We start from the raw sequence: 20,272 nt of genomic DNA, 5'->3' as shown, positions 1-20,272 counted from the left end.
ACCTGTGTTTTCAATGAAACATCTGAGTAAGAAAAAAAATGGGCCCATATCCACCTACTACCTCAGATATTATTGCATCCATATTGAGTCAAGATATGCACACAAACAAGATTCACACCTTTTCTAAGTTTCACCCTCTTTATTTTTAGTTTAGCAACAAAGTTAAAAACAAAACAGTTGAAAACAAAACAGCAACTTTCAGTAAAGACAAATGCATTATTTTATGTATTACAAAAACAAAACCACTTGAAAGTAAAAACATAAGGTGTAGAAAGATGATTTCTATTTTGTCACATACTGTCACTTACACTTCAGCAGCATATCACATGACATATCACCTGATGACAAAGTTGTTCTCTGATGAGCAAACTCAATTTGATTTTCACCATTCAGTAACTAACCGTACATGGGTGTACCTTCATAAACTGTCAAAGCTTGGTGCCACATGTATTGAAAAGGTAACAATACCTTAAAAATGGCACATACCACATTTTAAGCTTACTTGAGTGAACTTGTTCAATACTCAAAGGCCATAGAGCGATTTTCTTCTTTCTTCCTTGCGGTGTAAAGTATCTTGCTGATCTCCATAAACACTAATTAACTCACACAAACTAAATCAGTCACATTTGTACATTTGAGCAGATATAATGTCTGGTGTACAGGAAAAAGCATGTACAGACAGAACAAATAAAGAAAACAAAATTTAAAGCTGAAGGCATACAAAGTAAACTACTTCAAACAACAAACAGAAAAATGTTAAAATCAATATTGGCAAGAGTCATTTATGCTTGGGCAACCTTTCACCTGACATATCACATAACAAATCATTTTCTTTTCAGTGAATGCTTTGCTCAATATGAGGAGCTTCTGGTATATGCCACTATGAACAGCGAAAGTTGCCAACTTGTTCCACACCAATTGTTAACTAAGTGACTTTCTACATAATCTGCTAAGGTTTCGGTCCCGGTAGTTTTCAATAGGTAACTAATCCTTCTGTAACAATACCTTAAAATTAACAATACCGTTTATTAAGCTTTTTTCAGTGAACTTGTTAAATACTTAAAGGCCATTGAACAGTTTTAAATGATATCAAACAAACAAAAATACGCCAAAAAAAATTCTTCCTTGCAGGTTAAAATCCAGAAGGATCTTGCTAAAATGAATACTAACTCCTTAACTTCTGTGAAACACTTCCTTCATTTTTGTGCATTTGAGCAGATATTACTTCCAGTGTACAGGAAGAAAAAGCATAATATGACGGAACATATCAGAAAGCAAAAACATTTAAAACCCTAAGAAATATTAGGTAAAAGCTTCCATCTGAAAAAAATTAAACTACTTCAAACAAAACAGAAGGTCGCAGAGAAGTGAACTTTGTGTCCAAAACTCTTGCGTCAAATTCACTGATAATAACTTCTTTACAGGTTGCAGTCTGAAATGAATAAATATATTAATTTCAGACTGCAACCTGTAAAGAAGTTATTATATGAACTCCTTACTTTTGTACGAAGTTTTTCTATCCCTTTCGTGCAATACAACAGATTTTGTTTCTGATGTAATCTTTAATATTAGTCCACCTTCAATTACAAAGACATGGTTCCAGACTCATGCAGTTCACTATTGCTGACTTTCCAGGCAACTTTGATGCTGCAAATGTAGTGACCTATAAGTGACGATGGACTGCTGCTTGCTCCTGAGTGGTCCAAGGTGTTTTTTCTGTTTGTCTTTGGGCATTGGCTCTAAAAAAGTTGAAAGAGATAGTACAGATCAAGACACAGAAACTGTTTAAAGCTGCACTTCAGGTGGTCGGCTATGATGACAATGTCTCCTTTCATGTTATGTACTGCGATAGTAACTATATTGCGCACACAGATAGTTTTCATGTAAACAAAACTTCACTTTCCAAACAATTACAATGAGAGACGATATATAAAAGCAATATGAGAACTTTTACATTTTCAAATAAAAAATCTCAGCTTGTTAAGTATTGTGTTTTAAACAGCATGACTACTAAGGAGTATTAATGTGAATCAAAGCATTGACGTTTGACATTTCTTTTTCTTTCAAAACGTTTTTGTTTTTCCTCCCCATTTCATAAGCATACTGTTCCAATTTGCTCTTCAAAGCTCTACGTTCTAGATGTAATGCCAACTGATCATCTACAAAGTTGTGAATTTATTGAACTGACATCTTCTGGACCACACAGCAGGAAAAAGCATTCAATTTTGTTTGCAATTTAAGCTTTCTCTTTGTTTTTCTTCTTTTTTTAAACTTTAAACCAGAGCTCAAAGATATTCAATCCAGTAAATTTCTATACCTAATTTTTTAGCATAATTCAGAGAGTGTCCTTTTTTGATATCACCAGGCTGATCAATTGAGTCATCTTGATCAGAATCTTCTTGCTCATAGTCTACTTCTGCTGCAACTTCTGTACATGAAAAAAGAAAATCATAATAAGTAGGGTCAAGGATCAAGACTTTTGATGGCTAGCATTGAGGAAGGTTAGAAATTGGCTTCACAGTTGAACAAGGACCTGCATTCTCCACAACCTGTGCGAAAGATATCGCATCAGAGTCACTGGTGAATGCAGTTAGATGGACTACCAGGCTCTTACGACTAAAATTTGGGGTGTAACTCTTCAACTACCTGATTGAGGCAAATACTACTATAATCAGAAGTTGGCAAAGGACAGATTGATATTAGTGTGAAACAAGTTGGGCATTTTATTTGATTGGCATAATAATAGAATTAAAACCCATTCACTGTCCCCTACAGTCTGCTACGACATATTCTACCACCTGAGCCAATGCACAGCATTTACAGTAGTGTTTTTAAGCCAACTTTTAACCGTCTCACAATATCAAGAACCTCATTTGCTAAGTAAACCTCTCACTAAAAGATCTGCTGTATTGGCCCTACCTATACCATGCTATAAATAACTTCTGCAATGGTAACTGTGCACCATGTCACATGTGAGCCCATGAGTAATTTTGTCTAGATTAGCTACATTTTGGGCCAACAATTTAAGCTCAATCATAATCGTGCACCTTGTGTTAAGAGAAGTACCATTTGATATTACTTGCAAATTCCTACAATGTAGCATGAGATGTCCTACAGGGAAATGGTACTTGTAAGGTAAAGTAAAGTAAAAGAGTTACATTGACAGTACAACAGATCTTAACATTAAGAACTCTTAACTGTCAAATTTGATGTTATTGTAGATATCCCCAGTCTATGGTTTTCATATCAGTGTGTATCCCCACTTCATTCTCAGTGGCATAGCTAGGATTTTTTGAGTGGGGGGCCATGGGGGGCTGTTCTTTCTTGTGGGGGGGGGCCGGAGGTTACTATCTAAGCGGAGCGCCACCTTGGTTGGCGCGGAGCGTACAGAGAAAATTTGAGATTTCAGCACCCCCCAGATCGCAGGAGATGGCACCTGTGAGGCAAAATAGCAACCAAAAAAATGTGCAACTTTGGTGACAGAAATGCAAAAAAAGTTTTTTCTCTTTCATGCTGACTGGCCTTGCCAACTCAGCCAGACTTTTAACTTGAGGGAAGTTGGCATCATTTGTCGTTTCAAGGTGTCAAGGCCTTTCTCCCAACTCAAACCCCTGTGGGCTACCGGTAGGTTTGCAGGATATGCCCACATGTGGACTTAAATAGCATTAGAGGAAGGGGATGGAAGACTAACACGCATCAATGTTTCGGTAATGGTCCACATTGGTGGCTCAGTGCTAATTAGGCCATTTATTGGGTTTCTTGAGGCAGCTGTCATCAGAATCTGGGTTTGAAATGGGGGTGTAGGCGGTTGTACACTATCTAACGCAACTTAGTCGCCAAGAACCTGAAGTATTTTTAAGGGAGGGCCCGAGGAACATGAACTTATAGCATGCTCCTCATGGTGAAACATAATTGCACCTATTAGGTGAATTGAGTGTACTTTTAATAGTAGGAAAGACTAGCGTAGGTTCTTATGACCAACTAGACCGGTTTCTGCTCTCAAACTTTATAGGAGGAGCTTCATCAGTAGTAAGCCTTTGAATATTTTATTCGGCATGAGCGTCTCGTTCTCAAAATGCATCTATTTTCTGTGCACAAGTTTTTATGGACACATAGTGCAGCTATAAGAGCATCTAAAAGAGCTTCGTGTGAACCTTGAGAGTCAGCTGATTCTTCGTTAGTACGAAACCTTGAGTTAACAAGTAAATCTTTGAGATTTTGGGCCCTTTCGTAGGCAAGAATCGGTTCTATTGGAAACAGTTTGGATAATTCCGCGTGTTGCGAAATTAAGTGGCAATGTGTCAAAAGTGCTTTTTTTCAAATGCGTGGTTTTGATATGGGGTGTATAGGTAAGCTTGAACACCAGTGGTGGTTTCTTTTGTTTAGGTTTGGTAGTGAGGTAATGCCTACGGTTTTCAAATTTTATGCCTTTCGTGGCTGAGGCAGTTTCCTCTTTCTTATAGTTACGGAGTAAAAGTTTCTCTGTGAACGCGTTCTTTTTCTGTAAGAAATCAGTCTCGTTGTTACAGAGACGTGTGTATCGTAATATTTCCCCTTTAATGAAGCCTTTAAAAGTGGCAAGTGGGTGTGCAGAGTTTCTGTCGAGGTATTGGAAGGTTTCCGTGGGTTTGGTGTAGACTTTAGTGTCTAATAACCCATTGGATTCGAACCTTGGACCTTTGAAGATTTTCAAATCTAGGTATGTTACCTAGGTGTGTGATATTTCTACGGTAAACTTTAAGAAGCGGTGAATTTCATTCAACCTTTTTACTAGTTGTTCAAGTTCCTGATGTGTACCGTCGTAGAGCAATAGAATGTCATCTCTATAGCGGAGCCATTTTAAGATTTTATTATCTGTCGGTAAAATCTGGTTTTCAAGTCTATGCATGACGATATCGCAGATTTCCGGAGAGGCTTGGCTACCCATGGCGCAACCGATCTTTTGTAGATAGAATTGGTAATTGAACTCGAAACAGTTTCTTGTGAAGATGAGTTCAATTAGTTTGCGCATGGATATGGAAGATATTTAATTTATTCCATATTCGCTTTTTCCGTCTTTCATAGACTTCTTGACATATATCTAATGCCTCCTCTTGGGGAGTATTGGTATACATGGCGACGACATCGAGTGTAGCAAGTACTACCGTTTTTGGTCACGGGGTGATGCGGCTGATGTTCTACAGTACGTGCATGTTGAATAGTTCCGAAATCTTCTCATATTCTGACTGTAATTTGTGAATAAAATTTATCGTACGCGTGATCAGTACAGTACAGTGCATATCATCATAGACGTACGTACTACATACGTTCGTATATCAGACGCACTCGATACCCACGATACGATACGGTCCTGGAGAAACAATTTCCACTCATCATTTTTTAAGGCGATACAGTAGTGAGTAGTGAACAGGCACAGCCGCATGTTTGCAGGAATTTCAGAATTCCCAATATTTTATATCTCTACCAGTAGTGGAAAATCATGTTTCGACAGTTTCGTGGCCATAAAAAGTTGTTTTGTGGAATATTCAATGACATATATTCATTTGACTTGAGGCAATATATGAATACCTGATGCCTCGGCTCAGTACAAACGGAGCCAATCTTTTGATAGATTGTTGCGCTAGGTGGAAGCACTGAACATATTTTCAGCAGATATCGATATCGCGCAGCACATGCACAAGGTTTGTGGTGTATGGTCGCAATCGTCGCATCGACCATTGCCATGCCATGCTGTGTGACCATTCTCATGATTACTACAGATATTGTTTTATTCTTATTCTGCCAGATGTAGACGAGAAAATTGTGTAACTCTATTTCCAAAATTATTGAACAAAAAATATTAGTGAATCGCACTGATGAGTGTTTTTTTTCCTTTTACAACATATTTTTACCCCATTCCCAGTGGGGGGCCAGTGGGGGGGGCCAGCCAATTTCATGGGGGGCCTCGGCCCCCCAGGCCCCCCCGTAGCTACGCCACTGTTCATTCTGTATGCTCCAACTGATATGTTTTTCAATTCACAAAACAGTAGTCTTAACATTAATAACTCTTAACTGTCATATTTGATGTTATTTTAGATGTACAGAGTCTATTGGTTTTATTAAAGTGTGAATCCCCTCTTCATTCCCCAGGTTTCAACTGACATGCATATCAATTGACAATACAGTAGTCATTCTAAACAATAATTTTTAACTGTCATATTTTAAGTTATACCTACTGGTTTTACAAAAGTGTGCATCCCCACTTTACTATCCAATTTCCAACGGATATGTATATCAATTGAAAATAAAGTAGTCATTCTATCATAGTTGATGTTATTGTGGACATCCCCTGTCAAGTAGATTTTAACAGTGTGTATCCCCACTAAATACGCTCCCTCCAGTTCCAGCAGTTTACCAGAATTTCATGGTTTAAAACTTAGTACCAAATATCTTAACTGCCCTCTTGGCTTTCCTATAGCAACTTTGTCCAGTTAAAAAGCTCCATGAGGTGTAGGTATAGAGGGAGAAGGGAGGGATTTCGGGAACCATGATACTCCATGCATTCAAGGAAAGTGTCTAAAGATGGTATGTTATGTAAGTAAACAGCAAATCACTTTTACTATTGTTGTTAGCACAAAATCTAGTGATTGAACTGACTTTACCATACTTTTCAAAATCCTGGGATCTGTGTTTGATGGCGATTCCCAAGTTTTAAATTTTGAAGGGTTCAGGGCCCATGGATAATTAAACAACATTTTGTGAGGTAGCTAATATGGGGGGGGGGGAATTGACATATCCAACTTTACCTTAATTTTCCTGCAAGTCTAGTTGTTCCGAACTCTTTCCTTGCAAAACCTGTCCGGGGTCTCCACTGCCGCCCTCAAGAGCAATCAGAAGCTTTGAAACTTTGGCAACTTGGGTAGTTGCATCAGGTAAGCGGTAATACTTGCGATGAGCCCTTACGTCATGACCCAAGAAGTTGGCAAGGACATCTAGTTCGTTGTCTTGCAGGGCCATTACTTGGGACATGGCTGCGATGTGCTTCCTTAGCTGTGTTGATCGAACCAACTCTGGTTGTTTTGCACCACATGCACAAAAGAATTTATGCACCCTTCTAGGATAGCAAATACAAAGAGGTTTTGGGGTTCTATTCCCACAGCATCTCAATGCTTTACAAGCTCATCGACAGCACTTTTTACATTCTCTGTGATCAGAACAGGAACAGATCTGCCGTGTTTTCCAACAATTTCTACGGGCCAAATGACTTTTGCCAGGTTCTGTTGAAACTTGCTTAAAGTCTGCATGTCTAGAACATGTGATTCTCCTTTCTTTAGTTTTGCATAGTCTTCCATTGTCAGCTTTGAAATCTCGCCCTGCCGTTTTTGGTTAAATAAAAGTATCTGTGTCAGTGTGACTTCAGCAAGGTTTCTCCGACATTTCTTAATTTCTCTGCAGCTTTGGCTTTCTTCAAATCAGCATAGCTGCTCTCTGCCTCTCCTCTGAGATATTTGAAGAGAAGAACAACATCTGTTGTTAGAGGGACCAGTTTGGGGTTGTTTCTTTTGCCTTCGTACAATGTCCGCAAGGCATGAGATGACACTTCCCAATCCCAATTTCATTGACTAAGGTGATGACATCTCGGGCCTGCCTCTCCTTTTCTTTGTTCTCCTCAATCAAAGCCTTGCTGACTGCAAGCATAGCCACTTTCTTCAGACTGTGCCCAAGTTAAGTGCCAAACTTAGTTTAGTGTATTGGTGGGTCTCTTCATCAAATCCACAAACACACAAGTTCAAACCTTGATCGGCCAAGGTAGCACTGTGTTGTCCACTGATTTGTTGATATTCAAGTATAAGACAAGCTATTTCTCTTAGCTTGGTCCTTAAGGTTTTGAACTGCTCTTTGTCATGTCCATGTTTGAAACAAATTTTTCTAGCCAACTCTACTATAATAGGATCCCCTCTGATACAAACCGATACATCATCACATAGCAAAGAGTTCAAAAGTCTGTGAATGACATCGCCAGCAGGAACACCTATTGGTGGTGGTAAGAGCATTCGTGCATCTTGGAGGAAAGAATGTCTTCTTTTCTGTTCTTCACTCTCCTCATGATCCTGCTCTCTTCTAAGTTTACATTTGTGCATGTAAAATTCATTACGAGACAGCTAACCAAGACAATCCAAGCAAGGCTGATAGTCATTGGGGGTCTCCACATTTCTGTAGTCGATATACAACTATCAATTCACCCTATTCTTTGCTTAGTACCCTCATAGTTATGCAAGTGATTTCCATAGTTTCTCATTTTTATCCAAAGTTTATCTTTTTCTGGTCCTTTTTTTGCAGTCAACCACTCAGCCACCTGGGCTGCAGTGCTATGCTGGAGAATGTGAACATTTAGATATTTCTTAAGCCTGGAGCAAACAAAGCAGTACGCGGATTTGTCATAACATCTACCGTTTGCAGTATTATGGGTTGTCATAACATAGACCTTGCTTTCCGTCTGGGTACATGAATGTGATGTGCTTGCTGTTTCATAGCTGTCAGAATCATTTTTACTCTTGCTAGGGCTGTTTTTTCTTCTGCAGTTGAGCAGCTTTGAGCAGGAGGTCCTTGACCATTGATAGGAACAGACCTTGCCCATCTTCTGAATGGAATAACATCTGAATGCACAGAACATTCATCATCTGAATCAGGAACATATGATTCAACATCAGAATCGTCACTGCTTGGTTGTGAACAATCTTCCACTGACTCACGATCACCATCTACTGACTCTGTATCTCCCTGTGCTGACTCTGGATTACCATCCTCTGAACCCTGAACCCATCTCTGCTGACTCTGAAGCTCTGTTATCTACTACAAATCTACCTCCTGTTAATTCTGTGACAGCACATCTTCTGCTATGGTTGGATACAAACCTGCTACTGATATGAAGTCCTCACCTGCTGCTTGTGAGGCATTTTCTGCCAAGTTAACGATGTTCTTCCTATTGCAGCTGGCCATCAAGGTATCAGTCACTGGATCTGTGTGACCCTCTACAAGAAGGGTGACTTTTCAGCAGTACCTTAGAGAGAAAAGGGCAAAACGAAAAAAGCACTTGTTAACATTAATTAAGCTAACTAGACAACTTAAAACTGCATCACCAATGTTGCTGCGATGGATCATATGAAGTATTCCATTTATTGAGTTACACTGAAGAAGACAAAAATTACCCAGATTAGCAAAAATTAGAACATTGAAAGTGAAAATTGAAGCCGTTTTATGCAATAGCATTTTGATTGCAAACAAACCTTTATAAGCAGTTTCATAGTATATGTGCAAACTACACATCTAACAATTGTGGTTTCCTAAAATGGCAGAGAATGACCCAAAATAACCTTTGACCTCAAGTTCCTGACATCCCATATGTGGAAAAGTCAAAGACAATTTTTAACAACTCTCACTTTCACCCCATTCAAATTGTTGAATCATTATAACTTGTGTTTTCACAAAATAGCTGAATATAAATCCTTTATGTTCTTTGACCTCTAATTCCTGAACACCACCACTGATGCCCCCTTACTTGGTGATCATTGTGACCAAGTGCATCCTATCTGCAAAGGAATGCACAAGTAATAGCAATTTGTATGTAATTGTTGACAGACGGATAGATTTGTAGTCATGGTATCTACATGTGATATTCCAATATATATTTATATATATATATATATATATATATATATATATATATATATATATATATATATATATATATATATATAGGAATAACGGAAAAACTGTTAAACAACTATGCTGCATTTAGAGAAAGGCTGGATCTCGAGTGAGATACAATAATTGAATTAGGTAAGTGATTGGAAGTAAAACAGCCAATGTTTGGTTTTTGCAGAGCTTTCGAGCAAAACTAGCTCTTCTTCAGTGCATGATCACCGAAAGTGACAAGGAGTAGCAGGAATATATATATATATATATATATACATATATATATATAGCACTGGATTGGGGCAGGGGGGAGGTGAGTGCAAGGGGTGGAAGGTGCGTGGGAGGGGATGGAAAATGGGGGGCAGGGGGTGGAAGGTGGGTGCGATGCGGTGAGAGGTGCGTGCCAGGGGGTTGAAGGTGAGTGCGAGGGGGGGGAAGGTGTGTGCGAGGGGATGGAAGGTGCGTGCGAGGCGGTGGAAGGTGAGTGCAAGGGGGAAGGTGTGTGCTAGTGGATGGAAGGTGCGTGCGAGGCGGTGGAAGGTGAGGCAGGGGGAGGGTGAGTTGGAGGGGGTGAAGGTGATTGCGAGGGGGAAGGTGAGGCAGGGGGAAGGTGAGTGGGAGGGGTGAAGGTGAGTGCTTGGGGGGAAGGTGAGACAGGGGGAGGTGAGTGGGGGGGTAGGAAGATGTGTGCGAAGTGGTGAGAGGTGTGTGCGAGGCGTTGGAAGGTGAGTGCGATGGGGGAGGTGTGTGCTAGGGGATGGAAGGTGTGTGCGAGGTGGTGGAAGGTGAGGCAGGGAAGGGTGGGTGAGTGCGATGGGGGAGGTGTGTGCTAGGGGATGGAAGGTGTGTGCGAGGTGGTGGAAGGTGAGGGTGAGTGAGAGGGGGTAAAGGTGAGTGCGAGGGGAGAAGGTGAGGCCGGGGGGAGGTGAGTGGGAGGGGGTGGAAGGTGGGTGCGAGGCGGTGGAAGGTGCGTGCGAGGCGGTGGAAGGTGAGGCAGGGGAGAGGTAAGTGGGAGGGGTGGGAGATGTGTGCGAGGCGATGGAAGGTGCGTGCCAGGCGGTGGAAAGTGAAAGGTGAGTGGGGGGGAGGTGTGTGTGAGGAGATGGAAGGTGGGTGCGAGGCGGTGGAAGGTGAGTGGGATGGGGTGGAAGGTGCATGCGATGCGGTGGAAAGTGGGGCAGGAGGGAGGTGAGTGTGAGGGGGTGGAAGGTGTGTGCGAGGAGATGGAAGGTGGGTGCGAGGCGGTGGAAGGTGAGTGGGATGGGGTGGAAGGTGCATGCGATGCGGTGGAAAGTGGGGCAGGAGGGAGGTGAGTGTGAGGGGGTGGAAGGTGTGTGCGAGGAGATGGAAGGTGGGTGCGAGGCGGTGGAAGGTGAGGCAGGGGAGGGTGAGTGAGAGGGGGTAAAGGTGAGTGCGAGGGGAGAAGGTGAGGCCGGGGGGAGGTGAGTGGGAGGGGGTGGAAGGTGGGTGCGAGGTGGTGAGAGGTGTGTGCGAGGCGTTGGAAGGTGAGTGCGATGGGGGAGGTGTGTGCTAGGGGATGGAAGGTGTGTGCGAGGTGGTGGAAGGTGAGGCAGGGAAGGGTGGGTGAGTGCGATGGGGGAGGTGTGTGCTAGGGGATGGAAGGTGTGTGCGAGGTGGTGGAAGGTGAGGGTGAGTGAGAGGGGGTAAAGGTGAGTGCGAGGGGAGAAGGTGAGGCCGGGGGGAGGTGAGTGGGAGGGGGTGGAAGGTGGGTGCGAGGCGGTGGAAGGTGCGTGCGAGGCGGTGGAAGGTGAGGCAGGGGAGAGGTAAGTGGGAGGGGTGGGAGATGTGTGCGAGGCGATGGAAGGTGCGTGCCAGGCGGTGGAAAGTGAAAGGTGAGTGGGGGGGAGGTGTGTGTGAGGAGATGGAAGGTGGGTGCGAGGCGGTGGAAGGTGAGTGGGATGGGGTGGAAGGTGCATGCGATGCGGTGGAAAGTGGGGCAGGAGGGAGGTGAGTGTGAGGGGGTGGAAGGTGTGTGCGAGGAGATGGAAGGTGGGTGCGAGGCGGTGGAAGGTGAGTGGGATGGGGTGGAAGGTGCATGCGATGCGGTGGAAAGTGGGGCAGGAGGGAGGTGAGTGTGAGGGGGTGGAAGGTGTGTGCGAGGAGATGGAAGGTGGGTGCGAGGCGGTGGAAGGTGAGGCAGGGGAGGGTGAGTGAGAGGGGGTAAAGGTGAGTGCGAGGGGAGAAGGTGAGGCCGGGGGGAGGTGAGTGGGAGGGGGTGGAAGGTGGGTGCGAGGCGGTGGAAGGTGCGTGCGAGGCGGTGGAAGGTGAGGCAGGGGAGAGGTAAGTGGGAGGGGTGGGAGATGTGTGCGAGGCGATGGAAGGTGCGTGCCAGGCGGTGGAAAGTGAAAGGTGAGTGGGGGGGAGGTGTGTGTGAGGAGATGGAAGGTGGGTGCGAGGCGGTGGAAGGTGAGTGGGATGGGGTGGAAGGTGCATGCGATGCGGTGGAAAGTGGGGCAGGAGGGAGGTGAGTGTGAGGGGGTGGAAGGTGTGTGCGAGGAGATGGAAGGTGGGTGCAAGGCGGTGGAAGGTGAGTGGGATGGGGTGGAAGGTGCATGCGATGCGGTGGAAAGTGGGGCAGGAGGGAGGTGAGTGTGAGGGGGTGGAAGGTGTGTGCGAGGAGATGGAAGGTGGGTGCGAGGCGGTGGAAGGTGAGTGGGATGGGGTGGAAGGTGCATGCGATGCGGTGGAAAGTGGGACAGGGGGGAGGTGAGTGTGAGGGGGTGGAAGGTGTGTGCGAGGCAGTGGAAGGTGCATGCAAGGCGGTGGAAGGTGAGTGGGGGGAGGTGAGTGCAAGGGGTGGAAGGTGCGTGGGAGGGGATGGAAAATGGGTGCGAGGCGGTGGAAGGTGAGGCAGGGGGTGGAAGGTGGGTGCGATGCGGTGAGAGGTGTGTGCCAGGGGGTTGAAGGTGAGTGCGAGGGGGGGAAAGGTGTGTGTGAGGGGATGGAAGGTGCGTGCGAGGCGGTGGAAGGTGAGTGCAAGGGGGGAGGTGTGTGCTAGTGGATGGAAGGTGCATGCGAGGTGGTGGAAGGTGAGGCAGGGGGAGGGTGAGTTGGAGGGGGTGAAGGTGATTGCGAGGGGGGAAGGTGAGGCAGGGGGAGGTGAGTGGGTGAGGGTGGAAAGTGTGTGCGAGGGGATGGAAGGTGCGTGCGCGGCGGTGGAAGGTGAGGCAGGGGGAAGGTGAGTGGGAGGGGTGAAGGTGAGTGCTTGGGGGGAAGGTGAGGCAGGGGGAGGTGAGTGGGGGGGTAGGAAGATGTGTGCGAAGTGGTGAGAGGTGTGTGCGAGGCGTTGGAAGGTGAGTGCGATGGGGGAGGTGTGTGCTAGGGGATGGAAGGTGTGTGCGAGGTGGTGGAAAGTGAGGCAGGGGAGGGTGAGTGAGAGGGGGTAAAGGTGAGTGCGAGGGGAGAAGGTGAGGCCGGGGGGGGGGGGGGGGGGGAGATGTGTGCGAGGCGATGGAAGGTGCGTGCCAGGCGGTGGAAAGTGAAAGGTGAGTGGGGGGAGGTGTGTGTGAGGAGATGGAAGGTGGGTGCGAGGCGGTGGAAGGTGAGTGGGATGGGGTGGAAGGTGCATGCGATGCGGTGGAAAGTGGGGCAGGAGGGCAGGAGGGAGGTGAGTGTGAGGGGGTGGAAGGTGTGTGCGAGGAGATGGAAGGTGCTAGGGGATGGAAGGTGTGTGCGAGGTGGTGGAAGGTGAGGCAGGGGAGGATGAGTGAGAGGGGGTAAAGGTGAGTGCGAGGGGAGAAGGTGAGGCCGGGGGGAGGTAAGTGGGAGGGGGTGGAAGGTGGGTGCGAGGCGGTGGAAGGTGCGTGCGAGGCGGTGGAAGGTGAGGCAGGGGAGAGGTAAGTGGGAGGGGTGGGAGATGTGTGCGAGGCGGTGGAAGGTGCGTGCCAGGCGGTGGAAAGTGAAAGGTGAGTGGGGGGAGGTGTGTGAGGCGGTGGAAGGTGTTGGACACACAGGGGAGTGGAGTAAAACTATAAATAGGCACAGTTATTGGTGAAATATCCAGGAATACTAACTATGACATTAATGTACCGATTACCAAAGACGAAAGGAAGGGTCAGGGATGTAGCTAAGGCCTGATCATTGGGGGGGGGGGGAGGTGTACTGTCTGAAATTCCAACTGGATGGGTTTTGGAGCCAGAAAATTGCGACTGCTGCCTTGTACCCCCCCCCCCCCCCGCAATCCTCGCCAACGATACGGTCAGTGTCAGTCAGACACGGTACCTATCTTTCACAACTGCACTTTTGTTTCGATCTTTATTTCGGTACATTTGTACCACTGGCCCTCACTTCACAATCGTATTAATCACTCTGGTTAAGCAAGTAAGCAACTGTTTATAGTTAAGTTATCTACTTGATAGGCTACATAGACTACTAAGTACAAAAGCTATATGTTAACGTAACAAAGGGGAAAACTTTTTTTTCAACAAATTATATTTGACGACATAGTAAATTACCAAAAAATGCAGTGCTTTTTCCTAGCGCGCTTAATATTATTTTCTAAGGGGGAGGGGGGGAGGGTTGGGGCTATTTATCACTCACATGAAGAAAAAAATCAAGTGTTCACTTCATTCCAACTGAACGTTTGGAAGTGAACAATTAAATATTTTGCAGAAAAATGTTGAGTTGACGAGATACGATAAGTTGTCAATTAAACATTTTGCAAAAAAATTTTCAATTGCTCAGATGGAATGAAGTGAACAATTGATCAACAAATGTTGATGGCACTTTAAAGCTTCCGTAGATTAGCATTGAGTTTTATAATTGCTTACATTGCACAGTAGTTCTATTAGGCATTTTTTTAGAGTATTCAATATCATACAAAGTTTTGTATGGTGGGGTATAAGGATCGCGAGACACAATTTCTCAATGTGACAAGGAAAACGTGGTAAATATGACTGATTAAAGGTCAATTTTGACTGAAAATTTTAGGTCACTCAAAAATTACAAGAATGTATGAAAGTTAGAGTGCGACAGTCGGAGAAATTAGAGTGTGACAGTAGGAAATTCCGACTGTCGCACTCAAATTTTACAACTATCGTCAGTTTTACCAAGATTGGGGGGGTAAGACATCCCCACACCCCCTCTAGAGACATCCCTGGGAAGGCTTTCCACACCCCCTCGCCTTACTACCATGAAAAAAAGGGGAAATGATTCACAGCTCCTACCCCCCCCCCAACAAAAATGGGGTGTATGTTAACCTCTATATATATATAGTGTTATCAGATATCTCACTTCTATTTGTAAGGTATAAATCTGGTGTAAAGAAACAAAAATTATGCAATCGATATAGGTGGCAGCTCCCAATGTGCTTCTATATGGCAGTGGTGGTTGGAGCGGGGGGGGGGGGGGGGTGGGTTGGGAGTAAGGGTGGTGACTGGACACAAAGTGTAGTGGAGTGTTAAAACAGTACAGTATAGGCAAAGCTATTGTAGTGAAATTTCCTGGAACACTAACTTTGATGCAATGTACAGGTAACCCATAGACAATAGGTAGGGTAGGACACAATGTCCCATTAACTGCATGCAAAACAAAGGGAAATTATTCACTGTCCTTACAAATGGAGTGTATGTTAACCTCTACAGATATATATATATGTAGTGTTATCAGATATGGCATTAATGTTTTAAAGGTATATATCTGGTGTAAAAGAAAGAAATGCAATAGATAAGAGGGGCAGCTCCCAATAGTATTTTGCATTGCTTCACTGCACGCAATGGTTGGAGGAGGGGGAAGGTTAGGGTGGTGCTGGACACAAGGGAGAAAATGTATCAAAGTTGTGTAACATTATAGGCAAAGTTATTGTAGTGAGATATCCTACAATACTAACTTTGATGTAATGTCAGGTTACAAATAAACAAAAGGAAGGCCAGCACACCCCCTCCCATTAACAGCATGAACAAAATAAAGAGCAATAATTCACAGCCCCCAAAACTGGGGTGTATGTTACATCTACATACATTTAGCATTTGCAGATATAGCATTAATGTTGTAGGCTGGTCTTTATCTGGTGTGAAAGAAACAAAATTATGCAATTATTTAGGGAAGAAGCTCCCAATGTGTTTTTGCTTTGGTTCACTGCATGCTAGGGGGAGAGGATGGGTAAAGGTGGGCCCTGGACACAAAGGGTAAAATGTTTTTGAGTGGTGTAAAATCATATATAGGCAAAGTTATGTGTGACATTATCCTGGAATACTAACTTTGTGCAGGTAACCCATAGGCGAAAGGAAAGGCAGCACACCCCCTTCCCCTTAGTTGCATAAAAAACAAATGGAAATGATTCACACCCCCACCCTCCACCAAGAAAGGGGTGTATATTAATCTCCACATATATTTAGTGTTATCAGATTTAGCACTAATGTTTTGAAGGTCTATATCTGGTGTGAAAGAAACAAAATTATGCAATCAATAAAGGAGGCAGCTCCCAATGTGATTTTGTTTTGCTTCAGTGCATGCCAGTGATGTAGGGGGCGGGGGTGGACACAAAGTGGAAAATGATTTTGAGTGGTGAAACATATATATAGGCAAACTTGTTAGTTAATGCTTTAGGAATACTAACTTTTACGACAATGTACAGGTCATAGAAATAAAGTAGGGCCAAAACCCCCTCCGCCTAGTTGCATAAAAACAACAGGAAAGGCTTCACTGTCCAAAAAGTGGGGTGTATGTTAACCAGTATATTTATTGTCATCAGATCTTGCATCAAAATTTTCAAGGTCTATTTCAGTTGTGAATTACAGTAACAAAACTATGCAATTAATATGGGAGGTAGCTCTCAATTTGATTGTGCATTGGGTCTGCATAGCAGGAGATGGAGAATGGGTAAGGGTAGAGATTGAAGAAAACGGGGAAGGTGTTTTAGAGTTGGGTAACATTAGTAAATGAAATATCGAACACTGCTGATGGGTGGACAGGCTTTGTACCTCCCCCTATTTGCAAGACAGATGTATTGGTTCACTGCATACCAGGGGTGAAGGATGTGTAAGGGCAGCGATTAAGAGAAAGTGCAAGATGTTTTGGTGTATGTTCATTTAGTTTACAAATGGTATAGGTGAAATATCCAGGACTGCTACTACCTTGACCTAAATGGACAGGTCAGCCACTGAAAAGGGAGGATGATACATAACACCTCCTCCAAGGTAAATTGGACAATTTTAACGCCCCTCTCCTATAGTATAGGGTTCAATCATGGAAAACAAACAATGAAGCTGAAATTATTTGTTCCAAATGAGTAGAAGTGTTTAAAACTTTGAAAAAACACATTCCTCTCCAGTGTAAATGAACAAAAAGACAAGGATTGGGAAATGAACTGCAAAGTGAATTACTACATTTTCCATCTTGTTCCATCTGGTTGCCTAAATAATCTACAAAAGATTACAAAAGCACTAACACAAATGAAGACATACTACATGCTTTTTTAATTTGTCACATTTTATTAACGTACACAAAGGGTTTTACTTCTGTTATGTAATCCCAAGAGGATTAAACTTATGCAAAGCGTTTGGACTGGCAAGATGTTACATAATATTTCAATTGTGAGTTAACAAATATATTCAAAAGTAGGACAGGTGGATGAACCATTAATGAATGGGTCTATTATGCATATAGGACAATACCAATTTGTGACATTTCACTTTAAACAATACCTGAAACAGAGGATTGCATCACTATGAAATGCTTAATTAAGGCAGAATTCTGGCCTTGATATCTTATAATACCGGTACCACAAAATAGCGGAATATGAGGCATTTGTTTCCTTCTGTCTTTTATATAATTTTTTTTATTTTATCTTTTATTTTCAAGCTTTCATGTTGCTTTCTTTAACCTGCAAACCTAAGGGTAAAATGTTTTATCAGCAAATCTGGCTCCACAAGACCACTTAGGCTTGACTACAATGCCTTTTGTCCTTCATAAATGGTGAATGTCTTTGAACATGGGATTGTCAATGCAGGCCATAAAAGTATTAGTGTATGTGTGCTAGACTGAGTAGTACTCCAGCTACTGGGAATGATTAGACAACAATGACTAAAGGGCAATTTTCAGACAGTTATTACCATTTCAATTGTTAACTGTACTGTTAAAAGTGCATACATGATCCTTAACATACCAAGTATAAAGGCACTTTCAGTGTGCATTTAAATAAACAAATTATATCTGAACGGTGGGACTATCTATATCATATTTTAAGTCATTTTCAATATTGACTTTCACAGTAGGTTTGGTGATTTCTTTTCATGCGAAGGTGATCAAAGATAGCTGCAATACATATGCATGAAATGAAGAATGCATATTTACCAGGGTGCTTTTTCTTTAACATTAAGTGGAGTACATGGTGGCTACAGCACAAAATGCATGAAATGAAGAATTCCAATGTTTGACACTTTGCTTGGTTATTTTATGCATAGGAGGTCAAAGATACAACACAGAATGCATGAGATAATTAATGTATGACAGTATATTAGGTGATTTTTTTCATGCAAAATTATGTCAATTAAGGCTACAACACTGAATGCAAATGTCATCTATTTTTAGGAAAATCCTTGTTGAATAATTAAAGTCAACAATGCAAAAACAACTCCAGAGATCAAAATGATCCAATGAAAAATGTATATTAACATTAGGTCATTTCATTACAATAATTCAATACAATTCAATATAATATATTCAATTTATAGAATGAAGACAGCTATACTGGTGATAATTAGCTTCAGTGACAAGAGTCTCAACATAACACATGCAGACACTTATGATTAAGAGATGAGAGCCAAAATAAGTGGCATACAATAGGGCATCGATTAGTATTGGTTTTATCGAATTGACATATTTGGTTTCTCGCCGTTAATACAGAAAATTCCAATGAAATTTGTTTCAACCTGTTGTGACTTAAATGATAAACACAGCAGGAGCCTCTACTGCTTTCTATTGTATAAACTTGTAAGTATCTTGTTGAACTTGTTGTGACTAATAACAGTCAATTGGTGTTGACTGTTCAACAACTTGCTAAACCTTTTTTTCTTTTTTATTTCTTTTTAAAGTCTCTTTTTTATTCCAATGTGGCACATTGATTCAACCATTAAGAAGGGGAAATAAACAAAACTCTCTAAGAAAAATGTGTTGTGTGAATATTGTGTGTTGAAAAAGAAGAACATTTTGATAAATAATTTGGAAAATTGGCAATGAACAGTCACATAACAACAAGAGAACAGCTAGAATAAAAATGATTTTTGCTCTGAAAGAAGGAAGATTGTGCTGATGATCAGATATGCAATTTTAATGAATCACCCATGGTACAATGTTTGTAATGTGCATCGTGTAACAACAGTGTATCATGATGATATATTGATGACAAACTAAGCTGATTAGTAAAGCCATGTGAAATTTACTTTAACTATTATTTGAGATTCATCCAAATGAGCATCACATGAACAGTAGACTGTCAATTTTGCTTTGATTAAACATGAAAGTTGTACTGATAAGAAATTAAATTTCACATTAATGAATCAATGGAGGTAAAGTGATAGAAATGAACAGTGTATCAAAGGTATGCTCTATTGGCCCCAAATATGCTATATATTCAAATATGGTCACCATTGGTCAAAATTCTTAATTGAAATGGTTCTTGATTTCTTTTTGTCGAGATCCAGCCAAGGTCTTTGAACAGAATGGGCACTGTGACAATCTCTGTGGACATCCTTGCCTTTGTTGAAGCGGTTTATGAGCTGTAAATTAGAAGTAAAAGAAATGACAAATTGCACTTAAACCATGGTTGCAAATGCATTGGTAACACCCACAGTCACCACAAACTGCCCAATTACATTCACTGTACACAGAGCCAATCATTACTGATATCAACATTGATGTCTTCTTTAATTAAAAAGAAATATAGATTTCAATAAATTCAGATGAAGACACTTTCACAACTTTCATGAAGTGTTCCCAGTTCCATGCTTCTTTCATCAGGTTCTGGTATAAATTTTCCTGTGGTATATATGATAACAGCTTAAAATACTTATGAACTCTGGTTGGATTATTCATCAACATAGCCATATTGTGGTTCAGAATGATTTAAGGGACAAGGACTTTTACAGTGTAGTTAGTCCAGGCTTGTCTTACAGTGTAGTTAGTCCACTCTTGTCCATTGTGTGTGTTTCACCACTTGATTTCACATTGCAATAAACCAATACTACATGTGAATGACAGATTAGCAATGTTGTGTAGCAACGGTATGTAATGATGAAGTGAATGAATAATACAGGCTTTTACATTTTAAACGAAAAACAAAATACTTAATTTCTTACTACACTAAGCTGTTTCAAACTTTTATTCTGGCTGACCCAAAACAAACTATGATGGCAATTAAAGGGTGTGAAGACTCGCGCAAAAAGAAACATCTAATGCCTGTTATCTGACCTAGTTTCGAATGAGGTGTAACAGAAGTGTTAGACACCATCATCAATGCCATAAAATATACACACAGCTTGCTACCATTGGTAATTAGACAGTAGTGTACAGTCAGTATATACAGCTACCGTCAATACCCACAGCACAGTATACAAACGATACAGCGATGGACATCTCA

At 42.5% G+C, this 20,272-nt stretch overlaps 1 protein-coding gene across 4 annotated transcripts in view; it reads right to left on the bottom strand.

Moving 5' to 3' along the window:
- Window positions 1-980: 980 nt before the first annotated feature.
- Window positions 981-20,272, bottom strand: part of LOC139969020 (uncharacterized) — a 73,983-nt gene continuing 54,691 nt past the window's right edge. For 3 of the 4 annotated variants that reach the window (XR_011793621.1, XR_011793622.1, XM_071973715.1), the window contains 3 exons: window positions 8,919-9,040; window positions 2,318-2,428; window positions 981-1,739 (listed from right to left, as the gene is read on the bottom strand). Coding sequence is in view for 2 of the 4 variants with exons in the window: in XM_071973715.1 (XP_071829816.1) it covers window positions 1,618-1,739; window positions 2,318-2,428; window positions 8,919-8,979 (294 nt within the window). In the remaining 2 variants the exon portion in view is untranslated. Of the gene's footprint in view, window positions 1,740-2,317; window positions 2,429-8,918; window positions 9,041-16,335; window positions 19,413-20,272 lie in introns of those variants that run through there. The other variant, XM_071973714.1, reaches the window with a different exon arrangement.

Source organism: Apostichopus japonicus, chromosome 6 (genome assembly GCF_037975245.1).
Source record: "Apostichopus japonicus isolate 1M-3 chromosome 6, ASM3797524v1, whole genome shotgun sequence".
In the NCBI taxonomy this organism is placed as follows: domain Eukaryota; kingdom Metazoa; phylum Echinodermata; class Holothuroidea; order Aspidochirotida; family Stichopodidae; genus Apostichopus; species Apostichopus japonicus.
Note: the sequence above shows the minus strand (reverse complement) of the source record. Positions and strands in the feature narration are given on the sequence as shown.